The 25,083-nt window shown below is 35.3% G+C and overlaps 2 protein-coding genes across 8 annotated transcripts in view; one reads left to right on the top strand and one right to left on the bottom strand.

The window, feature by feature from the left end:
- Positions 1–25,083, bottom strand: part of LOC105154884 (uncharacterized) — a 346,927-nt gene that overhangs the window by 213,974 nt on the left and 107,870 nt on the right. The window lies entirely within an intron of this gene.
- The window catches only part of LOC105154878 (uncharacterized), a 35,441-nt gene continuing 21,908 nt past the window's right edge, over positions 11,551–25,083 (top strand). Inside the window, exon 1 of one of the 2 annotated variants that reach the window (XM_011070659.2) lies at positions 11,551–23,844. In XM_011070659.2, the coding sequence (XP_011068961.1) occupies positions 23,790–23,844 (55 nt within the window). In that variant the 5' untranslated portion in view covers positions 11,551–23,789. The remainder of the gene's footprint in view (positions 23,845–25,083) is intronic. The other variant, XM_087403199.1, reaches the window with a different exon arrangement.

The raw sequence follows: 25,083 nt of genomic DNA on the forward strand, positions 1-25,083 counted from the left end.
ATTTTAAAAGTTAAAATTTATGTGTTTCTAAAATTATTTGATATTTATAGGATACTTTTTATCTTTTTATTAGAGTCCGACCAAAAAAACTTTTACCGAAACTGAAAAAGAACACTCATTACGTGCCAGTTTCGACTAAAACCATATAGCTCTTCTTCGTAAATATTCATTTTAATATGTGTAATTATTATTTCAATAATTAAATTATGTTTATGAAGAAGTACTTATATTCTTTGGCCAAAATTGATATACAACCGAAATTTCGGTTTTTTATTTCGGCCGACATTTAATTACTGTTTCAATAAATTATGATATTTATGAAGAAAAAGTATTTGATATGTGTTTATACATATGGCCTTTATATAGGATTACTATTTTTTAATTTTGGTTTCGGTTTCGATTGAAATTTGTAGTCGAGTATTTCGGTTCAGTTTTGGCAGAAGTTTCGGTCAGACTCTACTTTTTATGAACCATGTAAATCAAAATTAAAATCATCTAATTTTAACTCATTATCTACATTAAAAAATGAAATTCCTACATTTTATATTTTAATTTTTTTTAACATTCACTGTAATGCATAACTATAATATAATTGATGACTTATCTTATCTTCATTATATATTTTTTTGTTGATAATATCCAAATTCTGTAGAGATTTAAATATTCATGTAAAGTATGAAATACATAGAAAATGTGAGAAAGAATCAAATATTGATCAAAAGAATTTCTCTATTGAGTCACAACTGACATATTTATTAATAATATTTTAAAAATATGATACTATCTATTACTTCCATACTAAAAATGAGTTTATTATCTATAGAAGTTACGTCCGTAATCTTCTAAGATTTTAATCGCTTTGAAGACGCCGATTGAGCGTGACATTGCTGTTGGTAGGAAAAATCATACGTCATCCGTTAACGAGCACGGTGTGGCATCGCTATCGCTATTCGCATGCTCATCGCGGACTCGCAGATGAACGTATAATTACATCGTATCGACAACAGGCGTGCCTGACCCGCGCAATGCGCGACGCTCTGTGATTTACAGTTGCGCCGCTTGAATTAAATGCAATTAAGTCGCAGTAAATTACGTGCGTCCCCGCTGAGACCGACAGATAAATCAGCGTCGTGTTTGCCTTCGCGTGTAATCGCGACGAGTAAGGGCGACGCGAAGAAAAAGAAATGCGAAGAGCAGCGAACGTAGAAGAGAATGGCGACGATGGGGAAGAAAGCGAGAGACGCTCGTTGAATGTTACAGGGGGATGAAGGAAGCAGAGGAACATCGCGAAGAAGACGAAGGAAGAGGAGAAATCGGCCGGCGGCGAGGAATACAATGGCGCTTGCATGCGCACGCCTGTGTTTACTCTTTGCAGAATCTCTAGAATGCGGACAGGGGGAGATAGCATGTACTGTACCGTAAGGGGGTGTACATACGTGCTGCAGTTTCCCTTCTCCCCCCTCCCTCTTTCTCTCTCTCTCTCTTTAGTCTTCCGTTTCGTCTGCAGACCGTCTCTCGCCTCGGGGGCCGCGCACAAATAACTGTCCGCCCGTAAACTCCCGCTACGACACTCGAGAGGTAGGAACGTTACACCTATTCCTCCGGCGGCAATCGGCGATCGTCGAGGTTGCCTCGTTATAAGAATGAGATCCGCCGTTGCCGTTCTCCCGAGGTCGCCGCTGCCGGGAGCAAAAAACGCTTTGCCGACGCGTAAAAATCGGCCGCTACGATATTTCACACCGGCGACAGCGAGTACCGGCTTGGCACGCGTGCTCTTTTTTGTGTATACCGCCATTGGGCCTGACGTTTTGATGCCGGTTTAATTGATCGACACTCACATCGTTCCCAAGTCTCACGTAACGACATGACAAATGATATAGAATGATTTTTTTCAATCATACACCTTCCGCTATGGTGAATGTGTTTTTTTTATCAACTACTCCTGTTTAGTGTTACAAACCTTGCATACATACCTATATTATGTTCGAAACTATTAGTTAATTATACGTTTTGTTTAATTTTGTATAGTTCTTATTTAAATTACATCAATCTTTTAACTTTTGTAGGACAAGAAAGCCACTATATAGTGGCTCTGAAATAATATCACATATTGAAGCGTGAAGTACAATAAAAAAAAATAAAAATAAAAATAACAAACCTTACTCAAGAAAAAGTTGTAAAATTTAAAAAATAGCTTATCCTTTAAAGATTAATATTATGTTTCTCAACATGACAACAATGAAATTAATGGGATAAATCTAAAACCATGAATTCATTGTTTAAAGTATTGGATATACGTATGTTGCTTTACACTCTCTTTACAGAGAATTACAAAAAATAAATGCACGAATGTATATTTCCAGGGCACTAAATTAATACGTTATCGTCGCTGCTGGAGACCGTAGAACATGGAAGGAAATCGCCTAGCAAGGGAGGAAATATTTTAATGACGTGACGTCACGGTTAGCAGGTTAATAAGGTCGTGTGGGCGCGTCCTGGTAATAAAGTGCACGCTTATCCGAGCTCATCCTTTAGTCCATGCGAGCGCCAGGAAGGCACCTTAGCGATTCGCGCGCGTAGCTTTCGCATCCTCTTCTCCTTCCATTCTGTTATATACTCCGCTGCGCCGGCCTTAATTTACATATCTCTGTATCAACGCTACTACCTTGCTTCACCAGGCGCATACTTTCAGCGACACGCAGCGAGTTTGTGTTTCACGATATGTTCTCTTCTACGGAGTCTCGCAATGGGCAAGGAGGTTACCGGGATTGTAGGTGGTTCCAGATTTTCGCTTTTGTTAGCCCTATTAAGCTTGGTTGGAAACATTTACGTGCAGATGTATACCACAAGATCCGCGTATCAACGTCACCTCCTACGGCCGTCATCTTCGACGAAAGAGGATACTCGAATATCGTGGTAGCCACTCATAAATATGTTGACTATGTTCGCCAGATGCTATGGGAGTTGTAACTACATTCCTGCTTCCTCTTCTGCTGTGAAATTTACTGTCAAACGACAGATAGAAAGTGACCAGTTTATTTACTGGAATATAATGTAGTCACTTAAATAAACATTATATAAAAGAGAAACTGTTTATATGTATAATTTTATATACCTATTTATATTAAAATATCTGCAATGTGTCGTAACTTTCTCTCTATAATAAAGTATTTATCTCTATAATAAAGTATTTGTACTTGAATTACATGTGATACTTTGATTAACAAGCGCGAAATATTATCTCTTTTTTCTTTGCTCCGGAAAATTTGATTTACATTTACAGTTATCAATTTATATATTTTGACGCTTTTATTTTTTTGGTAGATACTTTAAGAGAGATTTTTATTCGGTAAAAATGAGAAAGTGATTTGTGTACATTGACAATCATTACGCATTATTGCTTCGTATCTACAAAGTAATAACAGTATTTGGCATTAGTCGTTCAGTCTGGAATACGATTAACAAACATGTCGAACGTCGATAATCCAATAGATACATTCTACCAAGAATACCGATTGTATCTAGATAGAAAATCAATAGTCCCGGGTCGAATCGGGCAACGTGTCATTTACTATCAATTGCTGTTATTACATATATTTTTGTTACTCGTCGTGCCCGCGAGTGTGCAGTTGTAGAAGAAAGCACCAGTGTGCCAATTATTATCACAGCAAATTTCCCGATCAGCTTTCTCCGATTATCCGCCAGCTGATTTTACGTTTCTGTTTCTTCCTCATGAAGGAGTCGCAACGTACGGCCATTGACCAGGAGAAATCCTACGTTATTAATCAATCGCATACTCATCTAACTAAATAACTAAGGTCTATATTCGCGCCATGCATTCAGCATTAAATGTGGCTATTCGATCGCTCACGTTCTGTTTATATTAATTATTATCTTCGTATTCGATAGACTCAGAATCAGACAGTCTCATTCAGCGTTAAATGCGCGATGAGGATAGGGATCTAAGTGCTGACATCACATAGATTTAACCGCGACTTGAAACGTGCCTGGAGATCAATTTTGACGCGGCGTTGGTAATTATAACATTCGATCGGTCTTTAACAAGCAACAAAATCATTTTTTCATTAATTAAGTATCAACAATGTATTATATATAATATATTTTTCTATTTACCTTACAATTTAGTATTTTTTTAAATACGTACTGTAGCGTTTTTTCAGTCAATATAGAATCTCAACAATTGCATTGAAAAATGACTGTACGAATTAATTGAATATAATTATTGAAGTTTCATATAAAATATAGTGGAAAATATATATTATAGAGTATTACGGTTTAATGAGATTTAATAAGACATCTTTGACGTCACAGAACTGAAAATTAAACAACATTGTCTATTTTTAATGCTCAACGGCGAGAACAGGGGAAATCCTTAGATAAAATCTCGAATTCATTGCATAATGTAATTATTTCGCTTATTGTTCACAAATGCACGTCATTCCATAAGACCATCGGTCTTTCCTAGAACGTCAATGGAGAACGCAATTTTCGTGCCCAACATCGCGTGCAATCGTCCTGTCGAAGGATGACTAGTCGATTTTTTTTCACGTAAAACGTAAAACGTGTACTTTCGAATTTGAAAAGAATATGTCGCAAGTGAATATGCGTCATTTTCTTTTCACAATACGCGTATCTCCAGTTCATTTGTTCGTTATTATGTCTGGTATATATCCGCCTACCTTGAAAGTTTCAGAGAATATGCACGCGTCTTTTATCGTCGTTATTTAACATGCTTGCCACAAAATCCCGTCCTGTGTAATAAAAATGTAAAACTCTCTCCTGACGAGACGTAAATCTAATGTTGTTTCTACGAGCAACGGCGCAATATCTGTGACAAGAAAAGTGCAAATATCGCATATGCGTATATCCGTTTTACGAACTCTATTCTGCGAGTAGATCTCAAGATGCGGCAATGCTCGGCAGCCAGGGATTAGATTTACTGCTGAAAGAACGTCTCCGTTTCATTTGCAGGTTTATTTAAATACGTATTAATATTTAATTCTCTCTCTCTCTCTCTCTCTCTCTCGCAATGTTTAAGTGGGAGTTTAAGTCGGCTCTCGTTGGCCGGCGGGCTCTATATAATTACAGCCGGCCCACATCCACGGAGGAAATGAAAAAACGTGCAGCGGCATAAAGGTCCGGCTACCCCGAAAATAAAAGTAACGAGGTTATCAAACTTTTTGATGTTTGGTGCCATCTTATACTTTCATTTGAAGTCTAAAACGAACTCGATCGTTTCGTTGTAAGTCAGCGAGATCCGATCGTCGAAGTAATGCGGTAAGCAACGTGCAGCGATCGTGCAATTAAAATAGAGACAAAAGAACAGATTGCGAAGATAAGATCAAGGAGGGGCCAGCATCTTGTGAAAACAAACGTTATCTTCGTGTCATCAACATTCTTGGCCAAAGTCATTACTGTCGCTTTTGTATCCGGTGTCTGTAATATTTGTACCAATAAACGATGAGTAACAAGACGAGCAGGAATCCCCGCAAAATGACGTATCATTATGCGTATTCGCTCTTATAACGGCGGCACTGAAGTAAGGATGAAAAGGAGTCGATCAAAAGAAAGAGACCTGACCTGCAAAGGGAGGGCGAGAGCAAAGTGTTTTTCGCGATTTTCTCACGAGGATAATTTCGACGATTAGTGCAAAAAACCAGGGTCCACCACATGGAGCGGTGAGCGCAGGAAAATGACAGACAGAAATTGTTTTGCCATGCTATATAATTTACAGGGCCGCAACCATCATATATCATTTGCGCAAATTATAAATTCGTTATTTCACAATTATCGTAATGCATTTGCGCTGACCTGGTCACGTCGATATTAATACGCGGTGCCTGTAAAATTCGTTAAAATAAGCCGCAGATGCAGACGAAATTCCCACATTCGAAAATCATACAAGTTACTGTTAAAATCTTTCACAAAAATTTAATTTAATACCAAAGATACTAATTAATCATTTAATTATTTTTAGTATGAAAAGAACTATTGTTCAATGCTTAATAATTAATAAGTACTTCCAGTATTAAATTTCTGTAAGGGATCTGTGGAATATCATTAACTTACAGATAATATCAATATGATTTAATAATAGAATTTGTAATCTAATCCGTTTGAGTCACAAAGCTATCAAATATATTATCAAATATATTAGGCATAATTTTTTAAATGTTATTACACTTATTGCAGTTATTATTCAGCATGATATTAAAAGATTTTTTTTCTTATTTGTATGCATTATATTTTACGCTGTATCACATTTCACTCTACAAAATCTATTATTTATATCTGCGAAAAAATACGAAAAGATTATATTGATTTAATTTTTATTGCAAGAAACAACTTGAACTTTATGCTGTATATATGTATCTACATCCGGTTGTAAGAGCCATTATTTACACTTGAATGCGCCCCTGCACCCATGACTCGTATTCTACCTCGCGGAGAATCGACCCGTTGTATTGAAAAGGGGTCTCACGGAAGCTTCGATCAATTGTGAAGATCGTGAAGGATCGCGGCTACTGTCAAGTGTACTGCCAAGATCGTTGGTGTATCGTAACCAGTTTGTGGGTGCCGACGCGACTAGAATTAATTCGTTCCGCAGCGTGAACGCGCGCGCACGCGTTGCGTCCTCATCGCTTTATCGATCTCGTAAAAGGTTCCAAGAGCGTGTGCCTTACGAAGACATTATTATTGAGATTTCTTATGCAGTCACAGCGATGATACAGCGCCGGCTAGTTTTACAAGTGACTTATATGCATTTAAACGTGACCATTGCAGCTTTGATCGCGGATTTTACGTTCGCCATCGCATTTAAACGTACCATCATCGATAAAATAATTTATCCTCGTCCGCATCTTATCACGAAATCCGCTCAGACGAAAACATTACGTGAATGTATAACTGTGATTCATGAATTTTACATTGCAACGCGATCATTTACGCGCGAAGAATTGTAGTAAATAATCGCATCATAAACAAATGATCTTTTTCTTACATAAATTTACATTAATTTCAGAAAAAATTTTTCTCAATTAGAAATAAAGCATGCCCGACTTTAAAATTAATCTCCAGAGTTCCGATATCAAAATTAATCTGTAACAGTTAATAACGTTGGATTTGTAAGACCAATTTATATTAATTAATAAAGATACTAATTAATTTCAAGAAATCGAAATAATATAACTCGTACAAAATAAGAAAAGTATATAAGAAAAAATATATCTTAATAAAAATAATCTAAAAATAATAATTTGTAGATATATAACATAAAGAAAATTAAATTATTTGACATTTTTTATAAATAGATTTACGATTAGGTGAGTCTAATGGACTTACTATCAGCTCTAGAAAGTAATTGTAATTATGATATTAACAAATTAAATTGTTAATGCACATTGGTATTTAAAGTCAGATGACATGAAGTACAAGTTTGAGAAAATTATGTAGGGTGATCCATTTTAATCTATCCAGTAGAATATCTCAAAATCTTTAAATTTAAGACAAAAATGTTTCAGACAAAAATTGCTTAGTTATAAAGGGAAAAGAAGATGGACTTTTTGATTGACTTTGAAAAGATGTCCTTAAAATCGGGACGAAATTACCTAAAATTTTTTTAATAGAATTATATACATTTTTCTTATATAATATGATTTCTCTAATTGCACAGGGCAACATGGAAAAAATTGTTTAAAAATTGTTTAGCTGTATCTAATATATTCTTTTGTCTGAACTTTTGTCTGAAATATTTTTTGCCTTAAACTTAAGGATTTTGTGATATTCTACTGGAAGAATTCAAATGAACTACCTTATATAAACAATTAGAACACTGCTAACAGATTTCTTCGATGTGTACACGGGGATTTCCTAGATTGTCGGATAGACGATAATTTGCGTCTTATGCGAAAAGTCAGAAATAACAAACGTACGTACACAATTGTGTCATACTACTTCCGGTTGATCTTCTTCCAATTATAGTGATACGAAATAGATGCGCATGGATCTTCTTGGAAGGTCTGATTCGATCGTAGGAAAATATTTAGATACTGTCATACAGCATCGTCGCAACGTCATCGTGACGTCGTATTGATGATGACGTAAGTATGCTTTGGCGAGACGTGACGAGTCGCTCGTGCAAGCGACTTGGAGTATACAATAAGGGATGCTTGCAGCCTGCAGAGGCGGCGTTAATTTTCTTCTATTTTTAGCACAGGCTCGCTTCGCGTAAGAAAGTGTGAAATAGTGAAATTACTTACGTTCTAGCAGACGGAAGAAAGACGTTCTCTGACGGAGATAAATTTTTCCTGCACTATTATGCTGTTCTATTATTACGAAATATTAGTTATGTAATATAAGATTACATAACTCTTAGATTAGATTAGATAACTTAGATTAATTAACGTAAGCTAATTGATGTTACGTAGGACGAAGTTCTTTCTCTCTTAATTAAAAGTACGATTATATCTCCTACAAATATGATAAAATTTCTTAAGAATCTTTATTTTCATACAATACTGTGATTGTAAAAGTTATAATAATCTTTCTCTATTTGGAATAACGCTACAATATTGTATCACTGATAAAATGAGAAATAATTTTGTTATCAGCATAATGCCGTTCTATAGAACGGCAATATTTCGGCATTATATTCATCGAAAATTTTAGATATCATACATAAATCTTTTATGTATAGATTTACCAAAACTCGTATAATTATTAAAATATTTTCGAATATTCTTAATACAAGATACGGTACGTCTTTCAAAGATTATCTGTTAATGAAATAGATCACGCAAAGTAGCGAGTATTTCAAGATATATATTTCACCCTGCCCTCGTAATACGCAACCGTGGAATATTTATGAAGATGTATGCATACGGGGTGGAAGTTTGTCAGCAGGACATTCAGACAGACCGGCATCGGCTCTTGGCTAATGGACGTGTCATCCCGTTATTAATTGCAGCCGCAGGCGACCTAATTCAGTCACGTAATCGGTATCTTAGTTAACTTTCGACCGGTGACGCAGATAATCGCTGCACCGGTCGATTAATATGAGCCATTAGGTATCGAGAATGTTGGATGACGGCTGATACTGGGTGGCTCGATATAATCGAAAAAAAATGAAGCAGCTTAAGACACTCGAAACCAGCGACCACCGTGCTCGCACCGATAGCGTTCTGTCACCATAAAACTCTACCATCTACTTCCATATGTCGCGAATGAAAGATGTATCGGATGTATTTGTGCAGTGTCACCAAGAACACTGAGAATTATTTCTTACTTTAAGTTGCACTCAAGAGGACCCACATGTTCCATATACCTCGACACGTTATTGCTCGTTCCATGGTCTGCACTCCGACCGGTTTTTCATTTACGATTAGATACGTAAATATTTTCGAGGGTTCATTTCACAAGAGGAAGAGTCGACACCTTCCAATCTGGAGTCCTACAAAAGGCTCAGTGAACTTTGGTGAACTTTCGTTGCACTGGTACTATTCATAAAATAAACAAAAACTAGCACAGTATGTATATATTACTGTAGAATTAATTCGGCTGCTGAAGATTAGATTACAAATGTCTGCAATTAACACTGACTCATTTGTTATTTGCCAATTGCACTAGCTCTTATCTACTAAACATCGTAAAATCCAGTAAGTGACTCACTTCTTTGGCGTATCAATTGACATATCAATAAATCGTATATCGATCTCATAAAACAATCCCGCATTTAATTGTCTCAATCACAATTGTCACGCAGCAAAGATATTAACAAGAAAATATTAGAATTAGCTTTATCATAAAGTATATACGTAGTTAAAATCTGCATATCCCCGATCTGCGCAATCTCGCATACTCACGTGATGCTCTCTCTTATCTCCTACACACTATTGAACTATTCCCACCTCCGAAGACAGGCTGAATTCATGAATGGAAAGGCTCCCGAGCCTTTACACCTCCATGCTCATGGAGAGATACCGCCCGCGTACGAAAGTTCGCGGAAGAGAAAGTCCCCGATGACGATGACATCATCGCTACCATGGTCATGGTCTCTGTCGATTCTGGATCAGAGACGCGTGCCGAAACCCAGAACTTTCCAATGACCTTTAAATACTAGGATTCTTCAATGAAAGAATATCCGATAGAAGAGTCAGCTCTTTTATCTCGCCTAACACTGCGAAAGTGCTAAAATATCTTAGATCGTTTAAAAGTAAAAATAAATTAATAATGTCGTTAAATTTACAGGCCAAAAAGTATATCATGTTTTCTGTTAATAACTTCTATTAACCAATAACATTACTGAATGATTGGTTTGCGACCAACGCAGGAATCGTGTTCCAACCTACCGTCTTCCTCCGCAGGAACCTACCGGTGTGCTGTTCGAACTGCAATGACTCTTGCTCGCCTTCTTCTTCGTCTAGCGATATATGCTTGTTCTGTGAACAATGGGACACCAGAAAAGTGAATGACGTCACTGGATACGACATCGAATCCTGCCTTCTATGGTTTTCAAACTCGAGAGTTCATGCTGTACCTACGTAGATCGATTGAGATAAAGTTATATAAACATTTTTATATTATCTAAAATCTTATATTAAAATCATATCCTGGACCTTCTCCACAAGTTCCATTACAAAGATCTTTTTTTATTACATGTCGAGACTCAAGATATATACCATAAGAAAAAAAATAACAGCATAATATAAGATTAGATATCGCGGATAAATTACGAAACATACAAGTTGAACAATCATAGTACATTTTATCACGCTCCTCGATGACTGCAAACGGAATTTTGGAAAAAATCGAAACAGATCTAAGAACCCTGACTATGGAGTGACTCTCGTGGACCCTCGTAATCTGTGGTTCTTTTCCCCTCATTAGGGAACTGAATGTAGAAGGTAATTGATACTTTCATAACTTGGCAGCATTCCCACCTGCGAATAGCTCAGTTTTTGCTGCGGCCTCGTTAGAGGTGACAATAAGTAGTTACCTGTTTCCAGGTAGGAACCTACCTACCTGCCCGCTTGCCTGTCGTGGAACGTCTCGCGAACTAAAAGATAGTGCAGTTGTGGGATTATTACGGATACGATTTTGCGAGACTAATTTTAACTTTTATGATATTCGATATTTACTACGTGTGGAATTCGACAAACGTCGAGCACCGATAAATCAAGTGACATACGTACTATTTTAAATCACTTGACAGAAAGTCGACATGCAATTGAAAGATCTATCGTAATTTAGAATGTCTAGTTATAGGTACACGATTTCTATATACTTATAGCTATCATTTTAAAATGTTTTATGTTAAAATTATAAAAGATATTATATTTCATAAATTCCGCCAAATCTAATCAAGATCATCTAATCATTAGTCGTGTCAAAGTCGATTTCTTTTACATATAAATACTTACACAATGTGTACTTACTTGCTTAAATATTATTAACTAAATATTTACTAAATATAAAGATACATTTATTTGGTACAAGAACAATTAATTTGATTAACTATTTTTTTTAGTGAATAAATACTCATTTACTGTAAGTACTTAAATATTTAGTTGGTACTATTCAAATAAATTTTTATTAAAATTTAATAAAATTTGTTCTCTATTTATACACGACTGTTAATCTTCTTAGAAGATGGAAATCTTACAGCTTTTCCTTGAGTAAAATTTGTTATAATTCATAATAAGTATTTCATTGTATTTCTTGCTTCAAAATATGATATCGCCAATATAATGTCGCCAATATAATGTCGCTTTCCTATCTTATAAAAGTTAATAGCATATATATGTATGTAACTCCTATTTTGATCAATTAAATCAACAATTCGAATGAAGTAAATCATCAGGCAAATATTCTTCAAGTTTTAAGAATCACAATGAATATTTGTATTCGTGACAAGTTTGAAGAATATTTGCCTGGTGATATAAATATATATATATATATATATATAAAACGCAGTTTGTTGTTCAGTAATAAGCATTAAGATTAGAAATCAAACCAGATAAATGATGAAACCTTTTCTTATCCAACTTTACACTCACGAATAATTTCCTAGGCACATAGTTATGCTTCATATCGGCCACTCTTGTTCCACGCAACCAGATCTTTCGCGCATCCGACCGAACGATCCTATCTAATTATATAAGCCATCCGCCGCCCGATCGATGTGTGCGTGTAATACGCGCGAGAGTTTACAAATTAGCCTTAGTTACGAGATGCGTGTACACGAGCGTCGGCGCAACACTAATCATGGTGATTGCAGGGGAGTGCAAATCGTCGGCGGGATAATATTCCGTGTAATTGGTTCAGTCCCTGTCAACCTGTCTACCTACCGGACGATGTCTTAACCGAAACAAGCCGATACGTGTGCGTGCGAGAAGCACGCATTTTCGCAAACAATCTCGATACCTCTGTCATCCGTATCCGTTCGTGGAATCTATTACAACCCGCGATCTTGCCTTCGTGAGCAATTGAATCCTAGTGAATCGCGATCACGACAGAAAATCTGTAGTCTCGCGTCATTTCGAGTTAACGCGTGGATAATCAAGCAACCATATCAGCAAGATGTAATTTATACATACGCTGCCATAAGCGTCGCATTTAGAAAAACATGCAATATATGTCAACTTCATGCAACTTCAACTTTTTTTGCCTCATCAGTGCCGATATCATTAGTATCGTACAGGCACGCTACTTTATGTGCGAATATTTTCGCATAAGCGTTCTCATTTTTCTTGCACAATTTCTTCTTTTCTTATGAAAAGTTAAGTACCTTTCTTGGAAAATAGAATCGCATCTGTTCGCAATATTCTTGTTCCGGATGCTCGGAATCTTACGTTCGAATCGCGTTTATTCCGTTCGTCGCTCGCTATCGATATTCGCAACCGTTCCCACGGGGGTGACAGATCTGACTAGCGTTATAAGATTTGCCCATGTAGTCAGAGGAAACGAAATGAGGGAGAGATATATTAATAAGTTATAGCGGACCAATCGCTGTTCTTTTTGTAGATAGACCTAAGATCTCTCCGAGGCAGACCCAAACGAAACAACAATGCACAAGCGCACCACAGGGGATCAGGGATCGAAGATTCGCTCGGGATAGATTTTGACAACACGGTCGCCCAGTACCCTATATGCTAGTCGGTGGACCACACAGATCAGATAAAGGGTACGTTTGAGAGACCGACTAAAGGTTAACGCGACTAACTTCACTCGTGTGTACGTATATCGTATCATCTTGCCGCCACTGACTCAAATAACGGAAAATTTCAAATAATAGAAAATCGAGAAGAATGCTAGCATATTTGAGATAATTCAAAAATTTTGAAATAAGGAAGGCCTAGAGAGTAAACTATTAGAAGATAATCTGTTAGAGAGGGAATTTTTTTTGTTAGCCGACAGGATAAAAACTGATAAAAACTGATAAAAATGATGAGATATTCGAATATCCTACTTGCATGATCATATTGCAACACGTGTGTGTGTGTGTGTGTGTGTGTGCGCGCGCGCGTGTGTATTTAATTAATAAATTTTAAATAAATGAAAACTTTAATTATTTAAAACTAATTAAATTATAAAAGAAAGAATTTCATAAACTTCTAATCACTTTTTCTTCATAAGCTATTACCTGTATGACGTTTGGAAAATTACGTTCATGCATTATATAAATAGTATTGATTTTCTATTGGGACTTTCCTGCTATTTGAGTCACCAGTGACAAAGATGATACGATATGCACACAGTGAAGTCAGTTGATCGCGTTAGTCGGTGCTTCAAACACACCTTTTATCTGATCTGCGTGATCACTGGCGGATCCACGAAGGGAGAATATGGGGGCCATGCCTTTCCTTTGGAATCATCTTTTTTAAAAATATTTTGTAGTAAGATGTTACATATATTTTTAATATTTCTAAAATGCTTAATTACAATTTTGATATTTCAAAAATATTTTTACTTTAAGAAATCCCGAGGTTCTTACGGCTTAAGGCTTATTGCTTTATTATAGACAAATGCGATAATGCAGCGTTATGCGAAAGTCACTAATTGCAAGAAACTACTTAAAATATTACTGTACGCTTTGGCTGGACAAGGTTTTTCAGCCCTTTGATATTTAAAAATCTGGTTAACTCTTCGTAGTCACATCTCCTGAAAATTTTATGTTGGTCATATAGAAGGCAAAATGACCCCAACATTTTAATTGATTGCCATATTTTTACAGCTTTTGTTCTTTAAAATCACAAAAATTACTGAACATACTTTAAACATTATAGAATATGGAAATGCAGTGGCTTTTTAAAGTTTTTAATTTTAACATATTTAAAAAAAGCAAAGGCTGACATCCAAGAAACAACAAGCAGTTGAAAGCGCAAAAAGAGTATTTTAAACAATGAATGGCAGTTAAAATTTTAAAAAAAGACCTTAGAAATATAAAGCCTCGCATTTTTTTAGGGTCTCCTAATGACCATGAAGGATTAAGAAATTGAGTGAAGAAAGCCTTTTGGGGTTTGCATTGTTACACTTATGTATACATATAAATTATAGAAATATAGAGATTAATATAAAAAAAACAGTTGAATAGATCAGAAATAGAAATTAAATATTTTATTTATAAAATGTTATTCCTATAAATATTATTCTTTTTTGCTGATATGATAGGAGTTTCGGTTAGTTTTGAGGGATTTTTTGTCAAAAAAAAACATGTTTATTTTAGAGAGACATTAAATTATTCAAAATATTTTCCATATTTTCTAGCCACAACTTTTTCCCACTTTTCTGGCAATAAGTGGATTCCGCGATAAAAAGTGTTCGTCCTTCAAAATAATCCATTCATCGAGCCATTTTTTTTATTTCATCATGTTTTGAAGTGCTGGTCAACAAGGCCGTATTGCGTCGATCAAAATAATAATTAGAATGAGCACAGTCTGATGAATATGCGGCATGTGGTAAGATTTCCCACTGAAATGCTCCTAACGTGTCTTTAACTGTTTTTGCAATGGTTGAGCATTGTCATGCAACAAAATCACTTTGCATTTTCTTTGAGTAATTATTAGACGTTTCTGGTTCAAAGCACGATTCAAATCAATTAATTGTTGTTGATACTGCTCAGCATTGTTTGATTTGGTTTCAATAGCTCATAATATACAACGTCTTTCATGAATCAACCAAATGCACAACAAAATCTTACTTCCATGGACGTTACGTTTTAGAATCGATGTTAACGATTGGCCTGGATTTACCCACAATTTTTTACGCTTAGGATTAGCAGAGTAGATCCATTTTTCATCGCCGGTTACTACTATTTAATACAAAAATTGCTTCTTTTTGTAACGAGAAGCAATAAAGAGTAAAGGATTAAACAATTTTGAATAGCCAATTTGGACAATTTGTGTGGAACTTATTTGCCTTTTTTTTTAATCTTTCCCATTGTAAACAATCAGAAATGGATTTATCAACATAATGTTTCAGCTAATTCTTCAAGCATTTGAGTTGAGAGATAGTTTTCATCCAACAATGCCTACAAATTCGGCATCTTCGAATTTTTTTGGTTGATCTGAACGTTCTTTATCTTTCAAATTCACTTTTGAATCGCCGATATCAGTCCTCATATGTTTTAACTGATGAAGCAGATTCAGAATAAGTTTCTGAGAAGAATCGGTGAATTTCAGTCACCGTTTTCATTGAATTAAAGCAGTAAAGTAGATGACAAAAATGGTCCTTTTCACATTTCATTTTTAATCGCACTAAAAAGTACGGTTATTGTTTACGAATGTACAAAACCTATATCAAATTATTTATAGAAATGTTCAAGCTTTAAAATGATATACTCAATTTCAAAATATCTTTAGTACATCTGTAGATACAGCCAGTTTGTAGTAGCTCTCAAAACTAACCGGAACACTTAATAATTTTAAATAAAATTTTATAAATTAAATATTTACATAGTACTTTTTCAATGTAATGCTAATGATAATTTAAATAGTCTCTCTTTTCGTTATTTTATCTTAAAAAAATTTCGCTTGCAGCGCGTAAATTTAATAATAAATAATAAGGAAAGAGAAAATAACGTAAAACAATTACATTTTCTCTTTTTTTTGTTATTCGTTCGTTACAGTTAGTGCAAGATGTTTCAGAAACGTGGCAACTCGAAAATCAACCCAAAAATGTATAAATCCACCAGTTCCCTCCTCTCTTGACAAATATTTGGATTTGCCAGTTTGCATGGTTTATCGATTAACATCTCTACAGGATATTGGCGACTGTGTTGTACCACCAACACTTAATATTTAAATTATCGAGCGATAATTCATTGCAAAATTATTTGCAAAAATTTAATTATTTGACATAACAATCATGTTCCGATCTGATATTTTCAAATGTAAATATCCGTCACAAAACTTAATATAATACTTATTAGTATGTAAAGAGAATGAATAAAATATTGTAAATAAAAGATATTACAATCAATCAATTAGATAATCATAACAAATTTTATTTGTTAATTAATCACGAACCAAATCTATGATATATATAATCGCACTTATATAGCTAGTTATATAGTTAGTCATGTTTACACATGTTATCTGATTATCCATCATGTAAATGCTATAATAACAGCCTTATGATTAAATATAGTCGAGAACGAATAAAATGCATAATTTTACGAAAATTTTGCAAAAATAAAATGTTTGTGTATTTAAAGATGAATACTTTACATGACATTGTAACAAAGATCAAGATGCTATCACTGTACTTGACTGTTAGGAAGTTAACTTAGTACGTGAGCAATGATGTAACTGATAACAAGATATCGCGGTGCTGAAGATTGGAACGAACCATGATTCATTCGATTTACAAGTTTGCATTTGCTATTTTTTTTTGTTCAGTACAAGTGAATATAAATACAAATGAATATAAATTCAATTCAAAAGATATCTCTACAAAAAGAGAAAATTATTAAGTTTACAAATGAGCTGGTTATAAATCAAGAGATAATATTAATGTTCAATTAATAAAAAAGAATATTAAATAAAATTTATTTTTATAAAAATAATGCATATTATTTTTGATATAATACCAAATTGTTAACATTTTATTTTTGTTTTTTTGAAATTTACATATTTTAAAATTCTGATATTATTGCTTCTGCAAATTAGAAAATGGCTTTAGGCTAATATTTCATTTGTCATACGATAAATTTTTCAAGCATATTAATTAGCTTTCTAAAATAGAAAATTTCTAGAAACTTGAGAATTTCTGTATGGTAAAAAACTTTTTTTTCTCTATCTACAAAATAGAGAAATTTTGGAGGTTGTGGAACTTCTCCAATCTATAATCAACACATCTGAAAATTTGTCGTACGACGTGAAATAACAGCCCTTCGGGGGAGGACCCTATCGAAGTGACACACTCTTGACGATGTCGATACAGGGATTCCTCTATTCAATCAATTGGCTTGATGTCAACTTCTAAGAAGAAAAAAAGAAAAAAATTACGGCACCCGGACATAATGCGGCGTGCAAGTCACCACAGGGGGCCTTATTCTTATTGGCTGAGAGCGGAGGACGCCCACAAGGTGCGCAGTTATATAGTACTCTAGTGCTATGCGGAGTTCATTCATAGTTCCACTCCAGTCTAGTCATTCATTAATACGGCGGGAGTGTCCTTACGGAGTGTGCGCTGATCGTAGCTCTTGATCACTCGAGTGACCCGCTTTGAGCTCGCTCGCGTGTGCGTGTCACACATGTGTGCTCGTCCTATGGCACGTGAGATCGTGGAGTACAAAGTAGTCGACGAGGTGAATTAACATCAAACGCAGAATGTGGATAGGTAAGAATGACTCACGATCAGACTCGGTTTCAGACGAACGTTCTAAGAAACATAACCCGTCTCGTCAGAATGAGCATTCAGCGAACATAAAAAGTGGAAATTTAATACAAGACTTTTATTTGTGAAAATGTCATTGAACGCGTTGAATGTCGGTATATTTAATAAAAATTCTTTAATATTCATTCATACTAAAAAGTCTCCTGTAATGTAATACTTAAAAATAATTAAAGAAGATAGTTTAATGAAATATTATGAGCCGATGAGGTTTACGTAATACTCATGCGCCAGATAAAAATCATTTGATGTGAGTAATTCATTACCTGTTAATTACCATAACTAATAAATGTATTTTTAATAACAGCATTAGTTATTCATATTGACAATAAATTAATGAAAGTTATTAATAAGAAAAATTACGATCGATTAAATAAGAATTTTCTCGTAGTATTCCGTTCTTATTTAAATCGCAATACATTGTGCTTCTTTGTAATAAACTGAGCTCGGAATAATTCGCATCTTTTTCTCCACTAATAGCGGCACTTCAGGAATGGTATTTCTAAAAAAGAAGTCTCCGTTTTTAATGGAACCGACGAATTTCACGGCTCATCTCGTATCAAAGAATGGTGCAAATACACCTGCGACAAATCGCTTACGCGGTTGATGCTTCGAGAACATTCGAAGCATGATAGTGTTATCCAAGCAAAAATCGCGATCTTTCGCCGTTCCTTTGTTCCCTGCTATCGAAAGAAACGGCGCTTCATTTGTCGTTTTTCTGCGACAAGCCGCGGAATGCTATGGTCGAGAAATCGGTCGGCAGCAACTGCGCGAGTGATTTTCCACAATATCACTGTAAGGGACTACCGTAGTGCATTAATTTAATGATTTTTTTTTTATCAAATCTATTTCTCTGTTGCACGTAATCTGTAAAACTCAGCGTATTTCATATAAGTCGCTCTCACTTGCATCATATGTTGTTTTTGATTGATAATAAAACTTGGTCAATAAAAATCTCACTTGAATCATGTTGTTTCAATTAGTGGCAGATAAAACTTTGTCAATACAGAAATAATTGACAATTTCACGAACAGAATTGTGCGCGGCGCACTTATCGCTGTGAATCATCTTCGTGGCGCTTGTTCCGTCTTGACAGCTACCTGTCGACTATCGTCTTTATCGCGATACAGGTTAATACAAGTATTCCGATATACTGTTGACGTGGCATTCCGCATATTTACATGAATATGATACAAAGTATACGGCAAAATACGTTTATGCATAAATTTAAATTAAATTAATTGACTTTATCTTAATCTTATCACGTTGTGGACGAACAAAATTAAGCCGAAATCAACATATCTGTATACACTCAGGAAGTAAAGATATAATTAAGACCCCCTGAGCTGATATTAATTGATAGTACTTGCACGCTTGTATTCTAATCAGAATTTTTGTAAGTAGCACTGCTAATACTAATACAAAAAATACCTTAATTATTGTATTCTAGTCATTTACAATATTTTGCAATATTTAGAATTACAACTAATTTAATTAATTGTTAATTTATGTAATCCCCTATTGTATATTATTGTTTAAATTGTGTAAATTGAAAACATACAATATTTTTTTCAAAGAGATAATTTAATGAAGACAACAGAGTAGGAGAGTTTCTCGCAATGTTCACTCCTACTTTACCTTTCTCACACAGTTATTTATATACATAAGTTTATAATATCCGATATCGACCAATCGAAACAAACAGTCAACAGTGAGACCAAACCAATCAAATCAATTGGTGCTAAAGATGGCGGGACAGCAAATTAAAAAAAAAGAAACGTTAAGTGAATCGAGCCAAGGACCAAGTAGCGCAAGAGTAGAAGGCATTTCCGTTCTGCCAACTGGCAAAAACCCGGCATTACTATCGATAGTGGGATTAAACTCGGAAACGCATGTTGTGTCGACAGATAAACCAATTTTAAGAGTTAGCCGAGCGTAGCGTAAATTTTCCATTTTCTCTTACTGAAGACAGAAAGGGAAAGAGAACGAGAAAGAAAAAGTAAGATAGCGCCGTGTGCTCAGAAAAAGCAACTTTGATTGGTGTGCATTATATAACAGAGAGAGGGAGGAGATACGTTAAAAGTCTGCAATCTACACAGAAGAAGCTCGGGGAAGCCCCTGCTATTTTTCCTTGACGCCATCGATTCTTATCGGAAAACTTTATAACATCAGTATAGCTATTTCGATGCGGTTTCGATAAAGCGCGAATACGTAAACGGGTATTTTAGATATGTAAATGCGCGATAAAGATGCATAACAGAATACAGCGTTTATATATGTATATTTTATACAAATCAACCTAACAAAATTCAAATTCAAGTTAATAAAATAAATTAAAGTCTAATTATTCAAATATATCGCAAAATGTTATCATAAAATCGTAAATACTTCAACAATAGTGAATAATTTTTAACGTATCATCCTTGTTGATGAAACGTATAAACACTATACTTTTCTCTCTTCTACAGTATGACGTTTTCATCTTCAAATATAAATTACACGCAAATATAAATTACATGCTCGCTAATTTATTCTATGACGTACATTCTTTATTCCGCAAAAGAATTATTGTCCTACGTTATATACTTGAAAAATTTATAATGTTAAAACATAGACTATTAAAAATACTTGTAAGTTTTGTAAATTTTCGTTCGCTAGATATCACAACATTATTCGACTAACGATTTTGATGCGCATTTCGAAACCTTTATTTATCATGCAGACGTCTTTTCGCCATAGGACGGATTACCGGTCAATTAACGACGTGACACTATAATTGGTGCGGTAATTCGATCCTCTTATGGCCGGATCCTCCGGGGAAGCTCGCGCGTTTCTGGGCTTCGAGTTAAGCGACCGCGTGCACATCGTTAAATTAAAATCCTGAGGCGTTCACCAGCACCGACGTGGCCCGCAGCGGACCATCCCAGCGCTGGCCGTCTAATTTGTAGCGCATAATATTCGAATAATTTGCACGCGTTAATGGAACCGGCCGTGGGTCCCTCGTCGGCTACGACGAACGGAACTACCTTGCAAATATTTGCGTGCAATAAAAATGATTCAACCCAATAGGTGTCCAATAGGTGTCAGACAAAGTCACCGGAAATCGGAGCATATACATGGAAAATTACGAACGTATCGTCGAAAAAGTTTAATTACAATGACGAAAACGCAATATAAATAATTATCCCAATATTCTTGTACAATTATATTCGACATTATATTCGAAAAATCTTCTTTTGGCTCCTAATAATTTCATTTATAGGCAACTTGTCCTTCAATTTATATACGATGATTTTCTGGTCCTTTACTACACACGATGGGTCATTCGTATCCCGAGTTAATTTTCATTACATTAACAAATATACAAAAATTAAATGATTCTTGTGTTTAACATTTTTAGAAAATATTTATAAGATTGTATAATTTTTTTTAAATTCTATATATAAATGTTATAATTAATTATTTGTTTCTAGTTTTTTAAAAAAAGGAAAGACGCGAATGACCTAATATTTACTAAGAGTTATACATAGTTAAATCGATGAGATCGATTCATCTAATCGCGGATATATCTTATCTGTGACGTAGCACAAGCAATTTATTAATTCTCTCACTTTTGCAACAGACTTATCGCACATGTCTCATGTGTTATCTCTCAACCGACGTTATTTGCAAACTTTTATAAAATAGTCGAGATAGATTTCATTTTTATATCGCTGTTTGAAATTGTATCTGAATTTTACCGAAGATAATAACAAGTTATAATAACAAGTAATAATAACGATATAATCGATGTGTAATCTCAAGGATGCGATATATCAATAGCAAAATGCAAAATATGCAATAAGTTGAAATTTCTGTGCGTGATATAACTGTGTAAAATATTTTAATCTAAGATGATGATTATTTAAAAATATCTTGTACTAAGAAATAGGGATGTAATGTTAAATATAAACACCGACTAACAGACAGACGGTATATTAAGCATTTTAGCAGACACAGACGTACATCATACGTAGCAAACTTAGTCATCAACGTGTGAAGAATATACATCATCCTCATGAACACTGATTTACGAGCCACGTGCCCGACACAGAAACTTACTTTCCTGGTTTTGCGATTAGTTGCCGCATATATTATTGCAGTTCTTTCCCTAAATGACTACATCTTCATATCTGATAAACTTTACAATGCTTTCGGCAGATTAGAAACAATAGCTTTTAAAATAAACGGGGATGGTATTCTCAAAAGTTCTATGCATATTGATTTTATCGCCATGTCTAGGTAATTCACATACAATAATTTAATTATTTTAATACTTCAATTGTTCATATCTTTTTATCTTTTCCCTGTATGTGTCATATACGATTATGATCAATATATTTTTCTGAAAAATCCTATTTTGCGGTTATTCTTTTCTCGTTTTATTCTCAAAACGCATCTCATTATTATTCTATTCAATTGGCTTCTTTCACAAGATAATTTCTTAAACGTGTCCTCTCAGAAAGAATTTCTGATAACGAGATAAAAAAATATTTCAGATGCACTTAATCTTATCGCAACTTAATGCAATATAAAAATAAAACAATATATTACGATTAGATCAATAATTCCGAGTCCTCTTCCTCGAATTAAATAAATTTGTCTTGAGATAAGAGTAACACATATAAATTTAAGTTTCTATATTCTCACGTTTAGAATAAATCTTTCTCAACCCAATTTTATAACGTACGATTATGCTGTTGCTATAATATTTAATACAAAACCGATATCCAAAATCATTTTATTCTAGATTAAAAAATTTTCCATTTAAAAGTAATATATTCCTCTGTTAATAATAAATATAATTATCTTTATATCGATCGCGTATTTTGTGATAAATAGAAAAGTAATAGCACTGAACTCGGATATCTTTTTTATAAATGTGCCCGATTACACCATACAATTTTTATTAATCACATGTCTAGTACAAATATTTATCACACTTTTATTTGGATCCACAAAATATTTAATATTTCGTTCGATTAATGAAATTGATGCGGATTGAGGGGGTCCAACGTACAGTTTGTCGTACGTCTCCCCACGCGGAGATCGCGCAGCGAGGGTGGTGTGCGCGCAGGTGGGAGGACAGGGAGGACGTACTGGCAGGCTGAGGATTACGGTGGGGCTACGGAAGGGGGCTGGAGGAAGCAGGAGGGATAGAGGTGGGACCAAGTGTCGGTGAGCGCGAGCGAGAGTGCGAGAGCGAGAGGACGAGGTGAATAGTGAGTCCGTGAGCTCGAGTGAGTAACTGGGGGACTCACTCAGTCACCACGAGATCGGCAAGCCGAATGGTCAACCGCGCCGGTGGTTCTGAAAAGTCTGCAACGAATTGAAAGGGGCTCCTGCAGGGGCCCTGAATCAGGCGTAGATTAGATCCTCGAATGTCAACGGGCGCGATCGTCCCCACAGTTATCTCGATTCGATCGCGGCGCAAGTGGACGAACAATCGCGTCACTAATTTCACGTCATTAATTTCTCGACGAAAAATAGACTGACCGATTATCGGGATCATCTCACGAGGAGGACGCTGAACGATGGTGGAGAGTTGGTGCACTGTTATGTCACTTTGACGTCCACCTGATAAATGTAACAACGACATCGGTGTAAAATACGTTTCGTACGGCATTGCAGTTTCGGTATATCTCGAGGATTACAATATTCTCGCGTGACAGTTCGTTCCAGCAGCGGGACGCGACGGTGAAGGACAACGGACGACAACGTCGTTTTTCCGGAGTAACCAGTCGATTCGCGGAAAGATCGCGAGTGCGCAAGTGGATGCGAGCGGAAACTGTCATCCGGAGCAGCCGAGGACTCTCCTGCAGGAGGACGAGGAAGAGATGATCTTCGTGCTGCTGGTGGCCGGAGCGTTCGCCCTCGCCACACTAAGGCGGTGTGTGTACATTGCTGAATTCTATCCACTTTCTCTAATGCGTATATGTGTGTGTATATATATGTATATAGATATGTGTATATATATATATATATATATATATATATATATATATATGTACAATATGTATATCCTGCTTTCGCACCGAGACATCTCGCGGAGACGAGGTATTCGGCACGCAACATTTGCTGCAACAGAAGAAAACGACTCGCGGATATTACACCACGTTTGGCGCGTATCGTTCCACTCGCGGCTTCCCGGCATATATATGTTATAACGTTACTTTGCTTCTGGCATTGACGTCTCCGCGAGATCCCATTGCGCTTTTCGCAGGATAAAAGTCGCGATGCATTTCTGTCACGGCTAGTTCGCGGAACTGAACTAAAGAAAACGGTCGTTCGCGTTCGCCTGATCGACGACAAGTTTTACTGAAACGTGTATAATGATGCAATGACATGTGAAGAATTCGCGCAGCATTTTACCGTTTCTCTACACGCGCTGTTCTTTGTCGTTGTCATCGATTGCGTTCAACGGGTCTCGGAGACGGACGGTTAGAAGAGAAAAAGATAATTGTATCGCGTTTCACAGCAAATGGATAAAACAATTTAACGCAAAGGCGTGTCTATAAATCACATTATTATTAATGCATATTTATTTAAATTTGACATTTATAGGTTCTTATTTATTTCGAATCTGCATACTTGCCTACAGCTATAAACATGCATATCTTTGCAAATTTGGTTAAAGAACTATTTCTTTGTTCAATACACTTTTCTGAGTTATACGAACAGGATTTTTGTCGCAGAACGTCTCGTAAAGAACTAGAAAAAGAACACAAGGCCGACTTCTTATATCGTAATTACACTTATATGATAATCGTTAATTACATACTACGTTCGAGTATTTTATTGTCATATAAAGATTATTTCAAGTATTACAATCATGCTTAAGTATGTACGATCTTGCTTAAAAAAGACTGTTTAAATATCCAAGTTACATTTCATTCATCTAAAAAAGTTTACACTTACTGCCAGTCTATATCTTAACTATTATTTCAAATTAGGGTTAATATTATTAATCTATTAGAGTCCGTACTTCTTTGTCGAATGCTCTAAATTGAATTTTATGCCATTTTGTTCTATTTTTTTACGATATTAACAGTGACGTGACGTATTATTATCAACTATAATTAAAGAATTTGACTTATATACTTAATATTATATAATAACATATGTATATTA

The sequence above is a fragment of the Acromyrmex echinatior genome, chromosome 1, assembly GCF_024713525.1.
Source record: "Acromyrmex echinatior isolate Ae372 chromosome 1, ASM2471352v2, whole genome shotgun sequence".
Taxonomy (NCBI): domain Eukaryota; kingdom Metazoa; phylum Arthropoda; class Insecta; order Hymenoptera; family Formicidae; genus Acromyrmex; species Acromyrmex echinatior.